At 42.3% G+C, this 19714-nt stretch overlaps 1 protein-coding gene across 1 annotated transcript in view; it reads right to left on the bottom strand.

Annotated features, from left to right (window-relative positions):
- Window positions 1–14003: 14003 nt before the first annotated feature.
- KCNK1 (potassium two pore domain channel subfamily K member 1) overlaps window positions 14004–19714 on the bottom strand; it is a 51135-nt gene continuing 45424 nt past the window's right edge. Inside the window, exon 3 of the mRNA XM_004281582.3 lies at window positions 14004–15251. Coding sequence (XP_004281630.1) covers window positions 14992–15251 — 260 coding nt within the window. The 3' untranslated portion in view covers window positions 14004–14991. The remainder of the gene's footprint in view (window positions 15252–19714) is intronic.

The following is a 19714-nucleotide window of genomic DNA, read 5'->3' as shown; positions in this document are numbered from 1 at the left end:
CCAAATCAAGTAAGTACTTGCAAGTGTAAATTCCAAAAACCCATCTGGGGTGTTGTCAGAGGTTAGCTGACATCCCTTGTTTCTCTGTTTGGGAAACTCTGTTACCCATTTAAAAGTTGGTTTGTCAGAGTAAAATTGCTAATGAAATTGTGTGGTGAGCCAGTGTACTGTTTTTGAGCTTAATTCCTCTAGGTGTCGCCATAGAGTCATTTCAGCTCTCTTTTGTGTTTCTCCCTCACGCAGTCTGACATCGCCATGGGCACTCGGAGCCCTGGATGGCCAAACCTCTGTGTGTGTGTGTGTGTGTGTGTGTCCACAGGTGGATGAGTTTCTTTAAAGCAATAAGTGGTTTTCCCTATGGGGCCACTGCACGGTTATGAGAACTCGCCTCCACCACTCTTGTAAATTTCTTAGTTGCCGGAGAAAGCCGTTACCAGCTGGGAAAAGCTGTGTCCCTTATCTTCGGAGTTAAGAGGTCTCCTCTGGTACCTTTACTTTTATTCTGACAAACTCTGTTAAGGTATCCAAACCGAGGAAAGATGTCAGGTCAGCCTCCTACCTAATCACCCAATCCAACCAGCTCAGTGTCTCTCAACTGAGAAAAATCTCCCAATGTCTCCCAGTTGAGGAATACAGGTACCCCTTTTTGAACGTAATCTCAAAGAAAACTGATCCTCACAGAGAGGAGTTTATCCACCACTGAATAAAACTCAAGATTGTCAACCAGCGATGGGTGACCCAAGACCGGGAGAGACTCAAACAAATTTGTCAGGGCTTGCTGAGAAGGTGAACAGGCATGAGGTCCCTTGTTGGTACCAAGGCTCCAGACCTTTGTAGAGTTCAGGTGGTGGGGAAGATGCCCTGCGTCCCTTCATGGTCACCAAAACTGTTACTGAATTTAAAAACATATGTAAGAGCAGTGAGATTCAGTTTTATTTGGGGACCTTACTGAGGATTATAGCCTGGGAGGCAGTCTCTTAGATAGCTCTGAGGAACTGTTCTGCAGAAGTAAGGGAAAAACCAGTATATATATGAGTTTTGGGGCTGGGAAATACATGTAGTCAAGCATAAAAAGATTACTGATAATCACAAAGAACAGATATGTCAAGTTAATGATTTTAGTGCTCTTGTACGTATGGGAAGATGCAAGGATCTAAGGTCATTGAAATTCTTCCTTAGATAAGCATCTTAACCATCCAGGGGCCCATTTATCCAAAGCACAGAATGTTTCCTGTCTTTTCTATACTGAATTCCCCTCAGGGTGCAGTGTCAGGGCAGTTGCAATGGCTAATGACTTGATCCTTGTAGAACTGGAATGGTGGGTGATATTTTTTCTTTACACTAACACACTGTTACTGAGTCTGAGTTCAAGCTCATACTGCTTGCTGTACAACAGGCAAACACATGGAGAGATGAGTTTTTGGGACAAGGAATAGCGACTTTATTCAGAAAGCCAGCAGACCGAGAAGAAGGTGGACTCGTGTCCCAAAGAACCATCTTACCTGAATTAGGATTCAGGCTTCTTTTATACTAAAAGGGGTCGGGGGCGCGGTGTGACTGGTTGGTGCGGACTCCTTGGTGCCTGAATCCTTTGTTCTTGCAGCTGTCCCTATATGTCTGGTCACGAGGTTCCTGTAAACCTTCAAGACAGTTGATATTTTCTGTTCTACAACTTTTTATCTCTGTTGAATGGAAAAGTATTTTACTACCTTTAAAGGTCAAGCCTGGGAGGGAGAACATTAAGAAAGGGCTATGGTGTATATTTCATGCTATAGGCAACATTCTTTTATAAAAGCTGCAGAGCCAGCATGACTCAGCACAACAGAGCACAAAACAGCAACAAAAGTTAGAGCTAAAGGAATAGATCCAATATGGGAATAAGCCTCCGTTTCTGCCCACTCACCCGCCAAACACAGAGTACGGGCAGAATTGAGACCATCAGTTCTTCAGTGTTGGGAAATAACTCTCCGTGGGCATTTTTACATCCATACACAGTCAGAGCCTTCTGAGCAAGACTTACTGGCAACCTGGATTAAAGGATGATTGAGTGGCAAACATGCTTTGGAACTGAGATAGGAGAGGCTCTGGGGTTGCCAAGACGTCCATTTTAGACCTATCGTACATTTGAAGTGGCAACTAAGAGGAGGAGGGTTAAAAGGGGATTTAATACTCATTTAAAACTCAAGACATAAAAAGGCTTTTGTTCCATGTCTATCGGGGAACCAGGGATCTCTGAAACTGATAGCTTAAAAAAAATTGAATAAGGTTAACATTGCAATTTTATACATATTTTTATGTCATACGTATATCATGTCACCATAATCAGTAAACGGTTAAAGTGTCAGAAAATTCTGCTACCTTATTTTCATTCTGATAGGAAGTAGATGGAATTAGTGTGTCATGTAGAAAGCCAAGTTTCTTCACAATTTATAGCCCAGTTTCTCAGACAAACTATTTAGAGTGACACATTTTTCAATGAGACCATTGACCAGCACAATAGCTGTGTCTATACGGCATGTTTATGCCAAATGCCACTATATCGATTACGTCATTTTAACGCTAGGACCTTCCCAAAAGGCAGTTAGGGGCTGGAACTATTACCCAGAGTTTCGTAGATCAGAAAACTGATGTGTGGCACCTAATGACACATGCAGATACTGATAGAACCAGCAATGGAACCAGCTCTCTACAGTGGCAGCCCTGGTCCTTTGCCCCAAATGCTCAAGCCCTTGGCTGTTTGATTTCCCTATTGTCACTGTCCAATCCCTAGGCCCTATTTGTGTTTCTAAAGTGAAATTAAGGGTAAACCTATCCCCATGCTGTAATTTCTGAGACTGAGTTTTCTAATCTCTTGCACTCCCACCGCTGTAAATGACCAAATAAAAACATGCTCATGGTCCTTGGCGCTCCAAATAATGATAAGCTGTTACTATATTTTGGAAAGAGATTAACCTTGGTCTTTGCATGTTGCTTGAATGGTTAACTGAACCTGCTCTCAACCTCCAAATACTCAAACCCAGAATATTTTGCTTTTACCTCAGTGAAGTGTTCCAGTCTTTATTTTCTGGGGAGGACTAAAGGAAAGCGATTTTTCATGAGTTAATGAACATTAAAAGCCAGTAGTTTTAAAGCCTGGCTAACTATCAGATTTCCTTGGAGGGCTTTTAAAAAATATAAGTTATTGTGTTTTTTATTATACTGAAATCTCCATATTTATTAAATTAGGCTCTCCAGAGGTGGGGAGAAGGGGAGAACTTTGATCTTTCTTACATTCCCTAGTAATTCTGGTGATTATGCATTTGGGGAAAAGTCCAACTTTGAACACAGCGCTCCTGGAATGATTATAGCTGTTCTCTGAGCTTAAGCCCCTTTACCTGCCTCCATCTCTCATCCCCCTAGGAGACTGGTAGAGATCAAATTATCCCATCGTTCTCATAAATGATAACCTCTTCCCCTTTACTTGTTCCTTCTCAAGCATTTAATGTGTTCAAGTGTCTTCCATCTTTAAAGACAATTAAAAAGCTGTTTCCTCAACCTTACACCTCCCTCCACTGTCTCTTCTTCTCTATTCTACGTTTGGCTCACTGCCCCCTTGAGATCTCCAAACTCACCATCCCTACCCTTGGCTTTTAACTGAGTGCACCTTTCCAGCTCATACCTTCCTGGGCTTCCTGGCAGCATCACAACTCTTGGCCTCTCCTTCCATTTTGGAACACTCTTTGCTTGGCTCTTATGACAGCACATCCCTCTAGTTGTTTCTTTTTTTTTTTTTTTCCTTTTCTGGACATGGTTTTCAGAGAATTGGCCATCCCCCTTCCGTGTGACCCTGAGAATTATGTTTCTTATAGAAAGATCGTCAGCCTACCTGGATCAGAATCATGGCAGGTGCTGATGAAAAATCTAGAGTGCCGGACCTACTAAACCAGAATCGCAGGGGAGAGGGGTTGAGAATCTCAAATTTTAGCATGCATTGTAAGTCTGAACTTCCCGACCACTGAGCCACAAATGAATTAAACAAGATGTAGGTGCTGCCTCTGCCCCCAGCTTTCTAGGGGCTGGTGGCAAAGGAAGGCATAGGCTCTGGGCTGGTTGTCCTCCTACATGAATGGCTGCATTCATTTATCCCAGGTTTCTTATCAATAGAATCATTTCTGTGGATGCCAAGAGGGGACAGAAGTGGGAAGCAGCGCCCAAAGTAATCTGTATGCACCGTCAAGTTTGAGGACCACTGCCCTGAATGCAGGCGTCCCTTGGGTTCTCCAGTCTGGGCCAGCCTCTTTTCTCACTACTGTACTGTCTTGTCCACGACAATTCCATCCACTTCACAGCTTCAATGCCCGTAGCTACAGCTCTGCCTAGATCTCCTGTCTGAGACCTACAACCGCATGCCTAATTGCCTTTTGGCCGTCAACTAGTAAATGTCCCGAGGATCCCTAAAACCAAGACGCATCCGGCCCAGAATGGAAGACAGATCTCCCCATGTCCTAAATCAACTTATCTGATTCTATCGTACCTTCCCATAGTCTCATAAATTGCTCTAATTGTAACAGCTGGATGAAACATCTCCTCAATAGGTTGTAAAGTTATTTATGGCAGGAACTTTAGTTCTGCAGTTTTAACCTAGCTTGGCACTGTATTATTACTTTTACGTAAAAGATACTCAATAAACAATAACTTCCTCCTGAGTTCCTTTTTTTTCTTTTTATAGTTGTATAGAAGTATAGTATAGAAGTGTAGTTGATTTACAATGTTGTGATAGTTTCTGGTGTACAGCAAAGTGATTCAGTTATACACATATATGTATATATACTCTTTTTCATAAACAAATTGTTCTATTATTCTGGAAATTGAGAGTTTTTAATCTGGAAATTGAGACATGACTATTCATTTCATAGAGTTGGTGAGGAAAAGCTTACAAAGTAACTAGAAAAAAATGCCAAGCACACAGTAGGCGCTCAACAATTATTAGTGTCCTCGCCTAACATTTACCTTATGAGACGGGCATGCACCACTTCTCACAGATGAGAGAACAAAGACGTTCAAAAGAACATTCCCAGTGCCATTTTGGGCACGGTATCTGGCTTACGGGGTCGCTGTGAGAATAAAATGAAATAATATATGTAATTCTCTCAATGGGGCCTGGTGCAGAGTAAGTGACTTCTTATACGTTAGCTCTTTTAAGGGCAAGTATTTGAGGGGCAATATTTTTGTCTTCTGTTCTTTGATGTGTCCCGAGTACCTAGAACTGTGCCTGCTGCATTGTAAGAACTGAAGACATAAGTGTTGATAAAATAAATGTCAGTTCCCTATCCTCACTTCCACTTTTTTACTCACTATAAACGAAGCATTAAGAAGTTTCTGCTCCCCACGTAGCTTGCCTGCAAGACACTAGAAATAAGGCAGAATTAGCCATGGCTCCTGTCCAACGGCCTGACAAAATCACTTAATCCATCTGGGAGAAAAAAGAAGATAGAGTGCGACATGTCGCCAAACCATGGAGGGGAAGGGGCTAAGAGAAAATATTGGGACTGAACAGCATGGCTCACGGGAACAGTTTTGAAACAACAACAGAAGCATCTAGAAATGAATGCCATATTGGTACATAGCAGGGGGTGAAGTAGAAAAGAGGAGGAAGAGAAAATTAGAAACTGCAGGGACAGAGCTATAACTGGCACCGGCACAGACACTGAGGTGAAGGCTGGCAGTATGCAGGATGAGGCTATTAGAACACCAGCGGGTTGCGGTCAGGACAAATGGGCACCGAGCTGGAGCCAGCGATGGCAGCAAATAAAACGGGAAGCAAGAGGAAACGGAAGTGGCAGTAAAAGTCGAGTTAGAAGGATGAACATGTAGCCTAGACCCATTCATTCACGCAGCTAAGCATTCGATAGTAACATGGCAGCAAGTCCTCACTATGCAGCAGGGACTGAGCTAGGCAGGGGACCCGGAACTTTGTTGATAAGACATAGAGCTGAAGGGTTTACATGGCCTGTTCTTCCTGCCTCAGCGTCAGGCACATACTTCCCCTAAATACCTAGAAGGAGTAAACAAAAGATGAAACGACGGTTCTTTTGGGGATGCCAGACACGAAGCAGTTTCTATAGGAACAGCAGAACCCTGTAATAGGATGGCTCTGTATGGGTAACAGGGCTCTCTAGGGGCAGATCTGTTGTGTGAGATGAATCACAGACAAGTGTGTCAAAGCTTCAAAGAAACGGGAGGAGGGTAGGAAATCTGCAATGCATGATGAATGGGAACGTGCCACTTGGTAGGGAATTTCATTGCTAACCCTCAACTTTGGAAAAAAATTTTAAAAAATTTTAAAAAGCCTTGCTCTCAGAAGGTAAGACTTTCCTTGCAAGAGAACCTGTCTGTCAAGTTTTTATATATATATTAATTTATTTGGACAGGAAACACGAGGTCTCTGGATCACAGAATAGACCTTTGCTCTCACAGAGCGCTGCAGCAGGATCGGCTTCCCGTGGAGTGATACACCTGCACGTGCAGGGTTGTTCCACAGGAGAGGGCCCTCCAAGCTATGAAACTCGGAGTTTATATAGTTGGCTGGCGCATCTGCCCTGCCTTTCCTCTCTGGGCAGCGTGGGTGAGGGTAAGAAGGTTGGGAGGAGAGAGAGAAAGGCCTTTGCTTTGCATTGTAAACAGATACTCTCTAGGGAGAGGAAGTTGCCCCCGCCCTGCTTTTTTTTTTTTCACTCTTTTGAATGTAAGCAAATATCTCCAGATGAGATAAGACTTCAAATTCCTCCACAGCAATAAACAGGATCTCAGTTCCAAAGCATGTTTGCCATTCAATCATCCTTTAACCCAGGTTGCCAGTAAGCTTTGCTCAGAAGACTCTGTGTATGGATATGAAAATGCCCACGGAGAGTTATTTCCCAACACCGAAGAACTGATGTGTCTTAGTTCTGCTGATGCTGTGTGTATGGCGGGGTGAGTGGGCACAAGTGGAGGCTTATCTCTGTTTGACGGACAGTCCATAGCCCCTGCTTGGCTTTTTCTGACACCACCTGAGTGGGGGCATTGGGGTGCCTTGTTATAGCCTAGCGAGGGTAGAAGTCTATGCTCCCCACTCTGTCTTTGCTGCCATGAATGTGGTGGGACGAGTTTTTTCTGTGGTGTGTCTTTCTTGGACCCTGAGTTCCATAGCTGGTAGGCTTTCATGGTTCCACTTTTCACTCTTCTTGTGTTTATCTTACACATAATGTGCAGGGTTGAATTAACGGGAGGAGTAGGGAAAGTACCCCTACTCCATCTTTCAAGATGCAGAATTCTAATTACTTTGACTTACCAAGAGGCTAGATCTTTTTTATTTTTAATTTTATTGAAGTATAGTTGATTTACAATGTTGTGTTAATTTCTGCTGTACAGCAAAGTGATTCATATATATATGTATATATATATATTCTTTTACATATTCTTTTCCATTATGGTTTATCACAGGATATTGAATATAGTTCTCTGTGCTATACAATAGGACCTTGTCGTTTATCCATCCTATATATACTAGCATCTGCTAATCCCAAACTCCCACTCCTTCCTTCCCCGTCCCCCCACCCCCTTGGCAACCACAGGTCTGTTCTCTATGTCTGTGAGGTCTGTTTTGTAGATCAGTTCATTTGTGTCCTATTTTAGATTCCACATATAAGTGATGTCATATGGTATTTGTCTTTCTCTTTCTGATTTACTTCACTTAGTATGATCATCTCTAGGTCCAACCATGTTGCTGCAAATGGCATTATTTCATTCTTTTTATGGCTGAGTAATATTCCATTGCATATATGTACCACATCTTCTTTATCCATTCCTCTGTCAATGGACATTTAGGTTGCTTCCATGTCTTGGCTATTGTAAATAGTGCTGCTATGAACATAGGGTTGCATGTATCTTTTTGAATTATAGTTTTGTCTGGATATATGAAGAGGCTAGATCTTAATTATTCCCACCACAAAAAAAGAAATGATAATTATGTGATGTGATAGAAGTTCCAACTATCGCTACAATTGCAATCAAATTGCAACCTATAAATGTATCAGATCAACACGTTGCACACCTTAAACTTACACAATGTTATATGTCAAACATATTTCAATTAAAAAAAAAGGTGGAGAAGGGAAGGCAAAGCTGGCAATGAGGGAAATGAAACTTAAATAGTGAGACTGATTGCCCAAGGCCCCCATGGAGCCTGCCAAGATTTCACATTGTCTTAGGATTCTGCCTCATTTTGAATTAAGTCGCTCTTGTCATTGTGAAAGTGTCAGACCTTCTCAATAGGTGGTGAGACAGCCTAAATTTGAGGAGAGAAAGTCACATCAAAGGTTTTGAGGAAGCCGAGCTGCTAAATGGATTCCATCCATGTTGAAGAAATCGAACTTACGGTTAATGCTCTATTTAATCAGAAGCCAACACTGAGGACAGGTCACGAGGGGAGCGATTCAGCATCTCAAAGCCCTCCGACTGCCTTTAGCATCTCCCTTACATCTAACCTTTCAGCTTACTTATATCCACAGCACAAGCATATCTTCCACCCAGGCTTTGTCTGCCCATTGGTCCTAAAAGGCCTCTCTGGGTTTTGATAATTTTGATGAGATTTGCCCCCCACTTTAGGCCCCTTTGGCTTGAGTCAGGAGCAGAGTTAAGGGAAGGTGGTCTGACAGCCCCATTTCTACATCTCTGAGCTGCAGAAATAATCTGCAGTGACCAGGCAGTGTTTGGAGTCCCCTCCGTTGGCCAACAAAGTGGGTTCACAGCATCCAGGATTAGCCCCCAGGTCTCCAGAAGCACGAGGAGTGGAGGTTACAGGCTGACCTTATCAAACACCCTTTGGCAGATGCCACAGCCATTCCAAGTTCTTGCTCTAGAAAGGAAACGATGTGGTTTTAAAAGCTGACAGAGGGCTGGGCTTCCCTGGTGGCGCAGTGGTTGAGAGTCCGCCTGCCGATGCAGGGGACACGGGTTCGTGCCCCGGTCCGGGAAGATCCCACATGCCGCGGAGCGGCTGGGCCCGTGAGCCATGGCCACTGAGCCTGCGTGTCCGGAGCCTGTGCTCCGCAACAGGAGAGGCCGCAACAGTGAGAGGCCCGCGTACCGCAAAAAAAAAAAAAAAAAAAAAAAAAAAAAAAAAAAAAAGATGTGGTACATATATACAATGGACTATTACTCAGCCATAAAAAAGAACGAAATAATGCCATTTGCAGCAACATGGATAGACCTAGAAATTATCATGCTAAATGAAGTAAGTCAGACAGAGAAAGACAAATAGCATACGATATCACTTATATGTGGTATCTAAAATAGGACACAAATGAACTCATCTATGAAACCGAAACAGATTCACAGACATAGAGAACAGACTTGTGGTTGCCAAAGGGAAGGGGGTTGGGGAGGGAAGGATTGGGAGTTTGGGATGAGCAGATGCAAACTATTATATATAGAGTGGATAAACAACAAGGTCCTACTGTACAGCACAGAGAACTATAGTCAATAACCTGTGATAAACCATAATGGAAAAGAATATGAAAAAGAATGTGTACAACTGAATCACTTTGCTGTACAGCAGAAATTAACACAACATTGTAAATCAACTATACTCCAATAAAAAAAATAATTACAGTGACCCTTAAAATCTAGCTTGGTCACTGCTTAATGGCTGGAAATAAGCTTAGTCCCAGTTTTAAGGTCACACTGTCCTAAACTGCAATCATTACACCATGTGCCAAGTTGGGAACACCTGCACAGAGGAAGCGTTCATTATGCAACGAGCACATGAATAAAAGGACACTTTTCCCAAGAATGCAGCAATTTGAGGGAACAGTGTTTACACAGAGCACGAACAAAGTAACACAGGAGTTTCAGGTAAATTATGCTGATGTCTTTGAGCATCTATTTAACCTTCATCAGAAGGTTAAATACCTCATGGCTGATGGGCTCTGGGTTTCTAGCCACTGCTTAGAAATGGAAATTAAGTGCTGAGTTATATGATAGATGTATATATAATTATATATAAAATTATATATAAAAACACTCTATGGATTCATTAGAAGGTTAAATACCTCATGGCTAATGGGCTCTGGGTTTCTAGACACTGCTTAGAAATGGAAATTAAGTGCTGAGTTATATGATAGATGTACATATAATTATATATAAAAACCCTCAAAACTCAGTTTCTTCAACTAAAAATAAATAATATAGATACATAATTTATTTACAGAAGATGTAAGCAGTGGTCTCATCTTCACATGTCAATGGCAGCGAGGCTATACATTCGTTACCACGCTACCTCCTGTTGGAAAGTGAGATGCTTAGTCTAAGGGCATTTCCTAGACAGTGGAAATGATCACTTCAAAAGCAAGGCTCTTAAAAATGAATTCTAATCATTTTGTATGGAAATACATTTTCTTTTATCTCCTTAAACAGAGCATATCAAACAGAGTTTAACATTGTTATGAAAATTGTGTAACCGAAATCACATCAATAAAAATACCGTGCCATCCCGGGAACTATTTGCCTCAGCCTGTGAAGGTTTCAGAGGGCAGGTCTTTTCTTCTTCATCTGGGTCTGTCCCTCACGTCAGGCTCCCAGAAGTCTGCTCTCCTTGGTGGACTTACCAGTGGTTAACACAAGGTTCTCAGCCGGGGTGGCAATACACTCAGATCCACAAACCACACACAGGCGGCCAAGCAAATTTTTATCCACGTGGAAAGTCCATTTTTGCCACAAATTTATACTTTTACAATCATATCGACCTGAGCATGTCCTGCCGTTTGGCTTAGAATGGATCCAACTTGCTGTGAGTAACAGAGTTGTTGCATTCCTGGAGCATCTCACGATTTTCCTCCTGAGTACGCTAGAGGGGTCAGGAAGTAAACTCTTCTTCCCCGATGTGGAGCACAGGAGGCCAAGGGGATGGTGCAGGCACCGCGGATGCTTCTACCGGAACAGAGAAACTGCTCATTTAAAGCTGCCCGAGCAACTACATGGTCATTACTTCCAACTTGCGTCTTGAGACAATTTTTTTTTTTTGTACTCTGCCACCAAAAATTATAACATGGAAAGTCTAGGAACTGTTGGGAAGCAGCACGCGCGTTTATTTTCTGTGGGTTGGGAAATCAGAGCAGTAATTTTTTGAGACCTGTGTGCAAAGTAAGTATAAGCTCTGAGGGAAGCCAAGAGGGGGCTTATTTATTAAACGTACTTGACTGTCAGGCTGGGAAAAATACTTAAAATCATTTTTATTTACTTCTGGGTTCATTATTGCATTTTAGAAAGCTGAGGTTGGGGCTTCCCGGTGGCGCAGTGGTTGAGAGTCCGCCTGCCGGTGCAGGGGACACGGGTTCGTGCCCCGGTCCAGGAAGATCCCACATGCCGCAGAGCGGCTGGGCCCGTGAGCCATGGCTGCTGAGCCTGCGCGTCCTGAGCCTGTGCTCCGAGGCGGGAGAGGCCACAACAGTGAGAGGCCCGCGTACCGCAAAAAAAAAAAAAAGAAAGCTGAGGTTATCTGACAGCACATTATTAGATAAGTGAGATGTTTTGAATATTGTCTTCAGCAAACAATCTCATGTTTTGCCTCATACAGAAAGCTTGGATGTACCAAATTTTCATAAAGTAAAACTCTTGGAAAATAATACATCAGGACATGGAAAACTTTAAATGTATTAAAGACACATATCTGAAATCTTACTGGGCACAGTTGAATAAAGTAAATGGTAAATACTGTATTATTTCAACTTCAGCTTTCTAAGGAAGGGTTATTTCTCATTTTGCCCAGGATCTGGTTGACCATGTATGCATTTCTGAAACTACATCCCAAAAGGACTGACTGCCTTCCTGAATTGAGGATATCGGGATTCATCACAGCTCTCCTCAGCATGGAAGATTTAACAGCAAATCACCAAATGGATGCACTATGCCACGCAATTGGGAAATTCTGCTCACTGAATTCTGCGTGAGAGATAGATAATCCCATGATCGCCCTCCAATGCATGCTTGTGTCAATTTAAAATGAACTCTTTTCTGGAGCAAATATTAGCTGCTTTTAGTAAGAAGCCAGTGTGCTACTGATAATTTTAAAGGGTTAAAAACATTTTGCATTGACCACTTCAGTTACCGTGACATCTCAAGATTTGCAAATAGCTCCTTATTCATTTCCTAAAAGGCACGTAAGGCTGGTCTGTAGGACGTATGAGCGTGACTGACTGTTTTCCAGACATTCCTAAACATTTTTTCCTGAAGCCACTCATAAATGGAGTTATTTGGGCCAAACTTTATCTGTCCCATGGGTTTCTTTTTAAGATTCTTTGGGAGACGGCTCCAATGCCTTGGTCTGTAGTCCCTTTGATTCGGGGGAGGCTAATGCTTACTCTGAGCTACCGTTCGTTGAGTATATCTCCTGCTCCAAAATCAACATACCTACTGGACACACCTGACTTTAAATTCACACACAATGAAGGACAATGCTTTCCGCTGATTCTCTATCCTGCGGGTGTTCTGTGGGATTCTTAAGAACTCAGCCTAGAAGACTCCTGCCCAGGACTTCCATCCTTCAGCTTATACTCTGCTCACTCCAAATCCTTTTTTTTCCCCAGAATCCTCTTCTTTAGTGTTCACTTTGACTTCAACTTCACACTTGCTCACCTCCAACTAGAGGGTTCCAATGACACTTCTGGCCCAGCCTCTCACTTCCTCATCCCGCCCCCAGGGGACCCTGCCTCTGTTCTCTGGCTGACACAGCTCCCCCTTCCTCAGGACTCCAGGGCAGCATCTGTCCCTTGGCCAGTGACAAAAAGAAAGTCTGGAGAAGACACTCTCCCTTACATTTCATTTCTGACAGGGAGGCAAAACCTGCTCCAATTTTTGAAACTCATCCTTCATATGAAAAAGAACAAAAACAATGTGAAGGGTATTAAGGTTTAGCATTTAGTTAAGGGTATTCTCTGCAGATTCACAAAAGCTTTGCAAGTGAAGTATTACATTCTCTTCTAAAATTCCTAATGGCGTCCTACGTACAGCATTTAAATGGTGCCTTTACGGTTCGTACAAATGCTTATGAATGACATCCTGATTCAGAATTTTCCCTTCAGGCTCTTCCTCGTTTTCTGTACTTTGCACTCCCCTCTCACATTAGAGTCGAGCAGTGGTGGCATATCATTGTTTCCTGCATTGAATAAAAATGCAATGACACTCCGTGGGTATAATCCACCTTTTCTCCAATTTACATTCTTCAGCATCTTAGCACCATGCCAAGAACTGTGATCACCGTGAACTTTCCAAACCCAGTCCTGCCCAGGAAGCATGCAACCTCCTAGGGGTCTCTAGTCCAGCCCTTTACTCAATTACCGACCCAGGGTGAGCCGTCTCCCACCATGGAGACACAGTCAGCCTGGAATGCAGACAAAAATGTGCTTACAGGGCAGGATAACCCAGAACGGAGGGACAGGAGGACACGTTTGGAATTAAACCCTGGAAAGGATCTGCCGAGGACGGTTCCCCATTACAGGAGCTATGGAGTGAGGCACTGGGGCTACAGAGTGGATGTCATTCCTTCTCATGGTTTTGCCACTCTCAGACAAGATGGGATTTTATACAATAAAGAAGGGCCCTGTTCTAAGTCAGGGGATACAATGTTTGAAGGCTAACAGCAGCGAGCAGGACAGAGCTGGTAACGGTGTGCCCAGGGCACACAGTGAAGGAGGTGAAGAGGCTTCCGGGGGAGCCCCAAGGAGAGGATACTCTGCTCAGCTGGCTCGCCAGCAGGATGCCGACTTTTACCAACATGTCAAGCATCATCGACTGGGCCCGGGAGATTGGGACTTGGCTAGTGGGTCACTGAGCATGCGTCATCACACAGGGTCTAATTTTCTCTTCTAAAATTCCTAATAGCGTCCTGTGTACGGCATTTAAGTGTTGCCTTTATGGTTGCTACCAAAGAGTGCATACCTATTATCTACGTGGAGGAAAACTTTTCTTGATATATTGAAGCATACGACTGCAACCAACTAACATTTTTATTTATTCAACTTATAAATTAAAAAAACTCTCGGACTCATTTGACAGAATCTGTTCGTTTGGAGCGTCTGTGTTCCGGTTCTGTGCTTTAGTACTAGGTGATGGCAAATCATAATTCACTTTCAAAACAAAATATCTTAACTTTTTCTTTCTTTTTTTTTTCTTTACAAAATCATATTCTTTGTTACTTGTTCACCTCCAGAGAAATGCTTACAAACATTTTAGACATTTGAGACCATACTACTGCGAGAGGGTAGAAACATTTATTGTAGCAGAATACTAAAGTCATTCACTCATAAGTGTGTTATTCCCCTTATTTTATTGCAGCAACTTTTGACTGTTCAGTATAAAGAGAAATCAAAAGGGAAAATCTCTACAGTCTTGGGTTAAGAAGTGTGCTGGGATCCAGTGACCTACACCGTATGTACAGGATATAAACATATTTATACTTTATATGTACACAGTTAATGGTTATCTAGTCATTATAAATAGTAGGTTTAACTTAGAGTCTACAAAAATAATGATTTCAGATGGGCACATGCAAACCAGTACACATAAACTTATTTGTAAAACACATCTCTATGCTTTTCTTTTTTGCTTTTAAATATAAATGTCGCCATTTAACCATCAGCTAAATGATTTAAATGCAAATCCCAAAGTCCCCAACGAAAAGTATAAAATCTGCTTCTCTCCACAGAGGCACCCTGCTTCAAGTGTTGTTCACCTATTAGTAAAGTCGAGATAATTTTGTCATATATGAATGACGGGTACAGACCCCATTTTCTCGGATTTAAGACAGTCCTCCAGAGTAAGAGCTTCCTTTGCTCCATTATACAAAAAATCTTGCAGACAGTAGATATCTGTTCAAATGTCACCTTGGCTTTTACATACTCATCAAAATGAGCGAAGTGAAGCCTCCGCCCACTGCCCGGAGCCTGCGCTCTGGGACAGCGCGGCAAAGCCCTAAGCCTACTGGTTCGCGGCACCGTCGGCAAAGGCCGGTGACTGGGGGGGCACAAAAGGCTCATCCTGCTTCTGGTCCTCCTTCACGCTGGCCGCTTGGTCCGTGATGGAGGAGAAGGACATCTGGTCGTGCTCTATGATGTGCACTTGATCCTCCTCCTTGTCTTTCTTCACATAGAACATTTTTCTGAACTTCTTCAGCTCGTGGAGCTCACAGAAGGTTTCCAGAACCACCAACATGGCAATAAGACCCAGAAGCAGGTAACCTGTGTGAGAGAAATGACAGCGTCTCAGTGCGATCAAGCCACGCAAGACACAACCTATCTGCTGATGAATAAATCCATTGCCACTTCTATAATTTCTAGGGATGTGTTGAATTCCACGGGTCAAAGAGGGACGACCCAGAGAAAAATGGAGAATGACTTAACCTCCTAGACCTAAATAGACGTTTCTCCAGAGAAGGCATACAGATGGCCAACAGGCACATGAAAAGATGCTCAATATCGCTAATTATTAGAGAAATGCAAGTCAACACTACAGTGTGGTATCACCTCACACCAGTCAGATGGCCATGATTAAAAAATCTACAGATAACAAATGCTGGAGAGGGTGTGGAGAAAAGGGACCCTCTTACACTGTTGGTGGGAATGTAGATTTGGTACAGCCACTATGGAGAACAGTATGGAGGTTCCTCAAAAAACTAAAAATAGAGCTACCATACGATCCTGCTATCCCACTGCTGGGCATATATCCAGAGAAAACTCTAATTTGAAAAGATGCATGCACCCCAATGTTTATAGCAGAACTATTTACAATAGCCAAGACATGGAAGTAACCTAAGTGTCCATCGACAGGTGAATGGATAAAGATGTGGTACATATATACAATGGAATATTACTCAGCTATAAAAAAGAATGAAATAATGCCATTTGCAGCGACAAGGATAGACCCAGAGATTATCAAACTAAGTGAAGTAAGTCAGAAAGAGAAAGGCAAATACCATATGATGTCACTTATATGTGGAATCTAAAATATGACACAAATAAACTTATCAATGAAACAGAGACAGACTCAGACACAGAGGAAAGACTTCTGGTTGCCAAGGGGGAGGGATGGATTAGGAGTTTGGGGTTAGCAGATGCAAACTATTATATATAAGATGGATAAACAACAAGGTCCTACTGTACAGCACAGGGAACTATAGTCAACGTCCTGTGTTAAACCATAATGGGAAAGAATATGAAAAAGAATGTATATCTGTATAGCTGACTCACTTTGCTACACAGCAGAAATTAACACAACATTGTAAATCAACTATACTTCAATAAAATAAATAAATTAAAAAAAAGAATGACTTAACCTTCTACAACCCTGGATGATTCAGAATCACATGGTGTGATTCTGGGAAAAAAAGAAGTTGGGGCTGATAAGGCATTGTTAAAGAGAGATAACACACTGTACTCGCCCAAGGGCAACCTCCCCTCCACTGTATAATCAGTGCTTCTCAAAAAGCCAGTGACATTTCGGAAGAGTTTCTGATGTATCAGGAGTGCTTGGCACAAACCTTGCCACCCTTTTCAGCACTCAATGCTTTTAGCAGTAGACATTACAGTTTAAGCTAGATGAAAATTCCCTTAAGAATGGACGTGGAGGGACTTCCCTGGTGGTGCAGTGGATAAGATTCTGTACTCCCAATGCAGGGGGCCCAGGTTCGATTCCTGGTAGTGAACTAGATCCCACATGCATGCCACAACTAAGGAGCCCGCATGCCACAACTAAGGAGCCCGCCTGCTGCAACTAAGACCGAGTGTGACCAAATAAATAAATAAATATTAAAAAAAAAAAAAAAGGAACAGATGTGGATATTTACAAGGTCTTTGGGTGTGGTTATTTACACTTTCACCGGGGCCCCGCTAGCAGACTAAGCTTTCCATTATGTGACCAGTCATTTCTGGGGCACATGGACCATTCCTCAAATACTATGTTTCTGACTCCAAAATGAAAGATAACCTGTTGCTTCAGGTAAAGTGCTATTCCTTGGAATCCGTGATAGGAAAATGGTAATTTTAAGTCGATTCCAAGGCATTTAAAATCGGTTTTCAGAAAAAAAAATGGTTTTCATCAGGGAAAGGAACAAAAACACGAAAATGAAAACTCAAAGAGTAACAAAAATCCCAGTTTCATGACCCCAAATGGTAAAACGTTTGAGGACTATTTTCAGAAAATAAATGAACCAGGGAAGTCAGAATCGGTAGCATAACTGGAACAAGGAGGCTGATTACATCAAGAATGCAAAGTGACAGTTTTCTAGTATCTTTAGAATTTGGTTATTAGGGTTTGGTAATAAGATAGCATATTTTAGAAATAGCAATGACATTGTTAGTAGACTAATGGCTAATCTCCTCCTTTTCCTTTATGCACTATGTAGTCGAACTCTTGAGGGCTGACAAAAAGAGCCATGATGTTTCAGACAAAAGCTGCGGGACTTTAGCCTATCCACAAACTAATATACCTTTGGAACGTTCATTTGCTCCACCTGGCACACGCACTATTCAGAGAGCCTAAGAAAACTACAATTCACATGGAAACAAGCCTTAAAACGTTCTGTAAGGATTTAGTATTACATGAAACATTGAGGACATTAAACCGTTGGGCAAAATTTATGAGCAAACAATTAGCACAAGAGAAAAGTAGAGCTAGCCACCATAATTAATTAAAGAAACGAATTCAATATCTCTTACGTCATGAAAAAATTAAATTCAGAGAAGGAGGTAAACATTTTACCCTAATGCAAGACAAGAAAGTCTTGCATTAGGTAATTCTGGTGGTACTGTAAACTCATAGGCCATTTGGAAAGCACTGGGTCAACATGATCTATGAGTCACCAAAGGGCATGTTCACTTTGGGTCAGCCAGCCCACTTCCTGGAAAGATAACAAAGTAGAAAAACATGTAAACATACAAAAGTATTTACTGCAGTATTATTTATAATGCCCCCCAACTGGAAGCAATCTAAATATTTGATGGAGGGCTTCCCTGGTGGCACAGTGGTTAAGAATCTGCCTGCCAATGCAAGGGACACGGGTTCGAGCCCAGGCCCGGGAAGATCCCACATGCCGCAGAGCAACTAAGCCGGTGCACCACAACTACTGAGCCTGAGCTCTAGAGCCCGCAAGCCACAACTACTGAGCCCGCGTGTCACAACTACTGAAGCCTGTGTGCCTAGAGCCCGTGCTCCGCAACAAGAGAAGCCACCGCAATGAGAAGCCCGTGCACCGCAGCGAACAGTAGCCCCCGCTCACCGCAACTAGAGAAAGCCCACGCGCAGCAACGAAGACCCAACACAGCCAAAAATAAATAAATAAATTTATTTTAAAAAATAATAAATAAATAAATAAACAAACAAATATTTGATCGAAGCAGGACTAGATGATGGTATAGGCACCAGATAAAATATTATGCGGATATTAAAGATAAATATGGTAAGTAGAGGAAATGTGCAATCACTCCTGTAACCATTTGGTAAATATTTATGGAACTTGTATGGTAGCCAGGCACTGCTGAAAGCACTGGGTGTTTATTAGTGAAGCCTTTGTCCTGAGTGAGCATGGTTTCATAGAAAAGCGAAAATACATACAGTTCAACTAATCCTTCTGTCATGTTAAGACTACAGGATAGGGCCAGGCCAGAACATCTGGCTGCCTGAGTATGTACTGTGATTTCCTAGAAGACATGGCATGAGCTGAGTCTTGAAAAATTCCTGAGAAGGCAGAAATGAAAACTATACGTACAGGGGATGGTGGTGGTGAGATGAACTGGGAGACTGGGATTGACATATATACACTAACATGTATAAAATAGAGAACCAATAAGAACCTGCTGGATAAAAACATTAAATTCAATTAAATTCAAAAACAAAACTGTACATACAGTATGATGTAATTCTACACATTGTGAACAGACAGGAAACAGACACACAAAAATAAACAGTTTCTTGCCAATGGATTTCTAAGTTTTCCATGACATTATATTGAATTTTTCAAATATTGTTTAAGTTATAAGTCACCGGCCATCTGAATTTTATGCCTATTTTCCACATATAAAATTCTGAAAGCGGCAAACATGGTCTAACTTCTTCAAAAAAGAACCAGATGGACAAATGAGATAAGCAACTGGTTTACGATTTTCCTGGTAAATGAAAGAACATGATGGATTGTTAACAGGCTAAATCCTAGTCCTGGTTTTCTTGCGCTTAAAATAGTTAATAAAGTAGAGCAATTTTTTAAAATCAAAAGTTGATTATCGGGATTCCCTGGTGGCGCAGTGGTTGGGAGTCCGCCTGCCGATGCGAGGGACACGGGTTCGTGCCCCGGTCTGGGAGGATCCCACATGCCGCGGAGCGGCTGGGCCCGTGGGCCGTGGCCGCTGGGCCTGCGCGTCCGGAGCCTGTGCTCCGCAACGGGAGAGGCCGCAACAGTGAGAGGCCCGCGTACCGAGAAAAAAAAAAAAAAAAGTTGATTATCAAGTTATTCTGTGTGGTGCATTCTTGTGCTGTCATTTGTAGTGTCTCTTACATTACTAGTAAGAAATTGATGGGTACTTTTAAGGTGCCTGGGAAACAATAATTCTCAGTAATAAGGCTTTTGCTTAAAGCATTTTGAAAGGAATCATGACGAAATGAAAGTTATGGGAAGGTGGCAAAATGGAAAACGTATCCATGGACAGCAGTC

Source organism: Orcinus orca, chromosome 14 (genome assembly GCF_937001465.1).
Source record: "Orcinus orca chromosome 14, mOrcOrc1.1, whole genome shotgun sequence".
Classification (NCBI taxonomy): Eukaryota; Metazoa; Chordata; class Mammalia; order Artiodactyla; family Delphinidae; genus Orcinus; species Orcinus orca.
The sequence above is the reverse complement of the archived record's forward strand: the minus strand, read 5'-3'. Positions and strand labels throughout refer to the sequence as shown.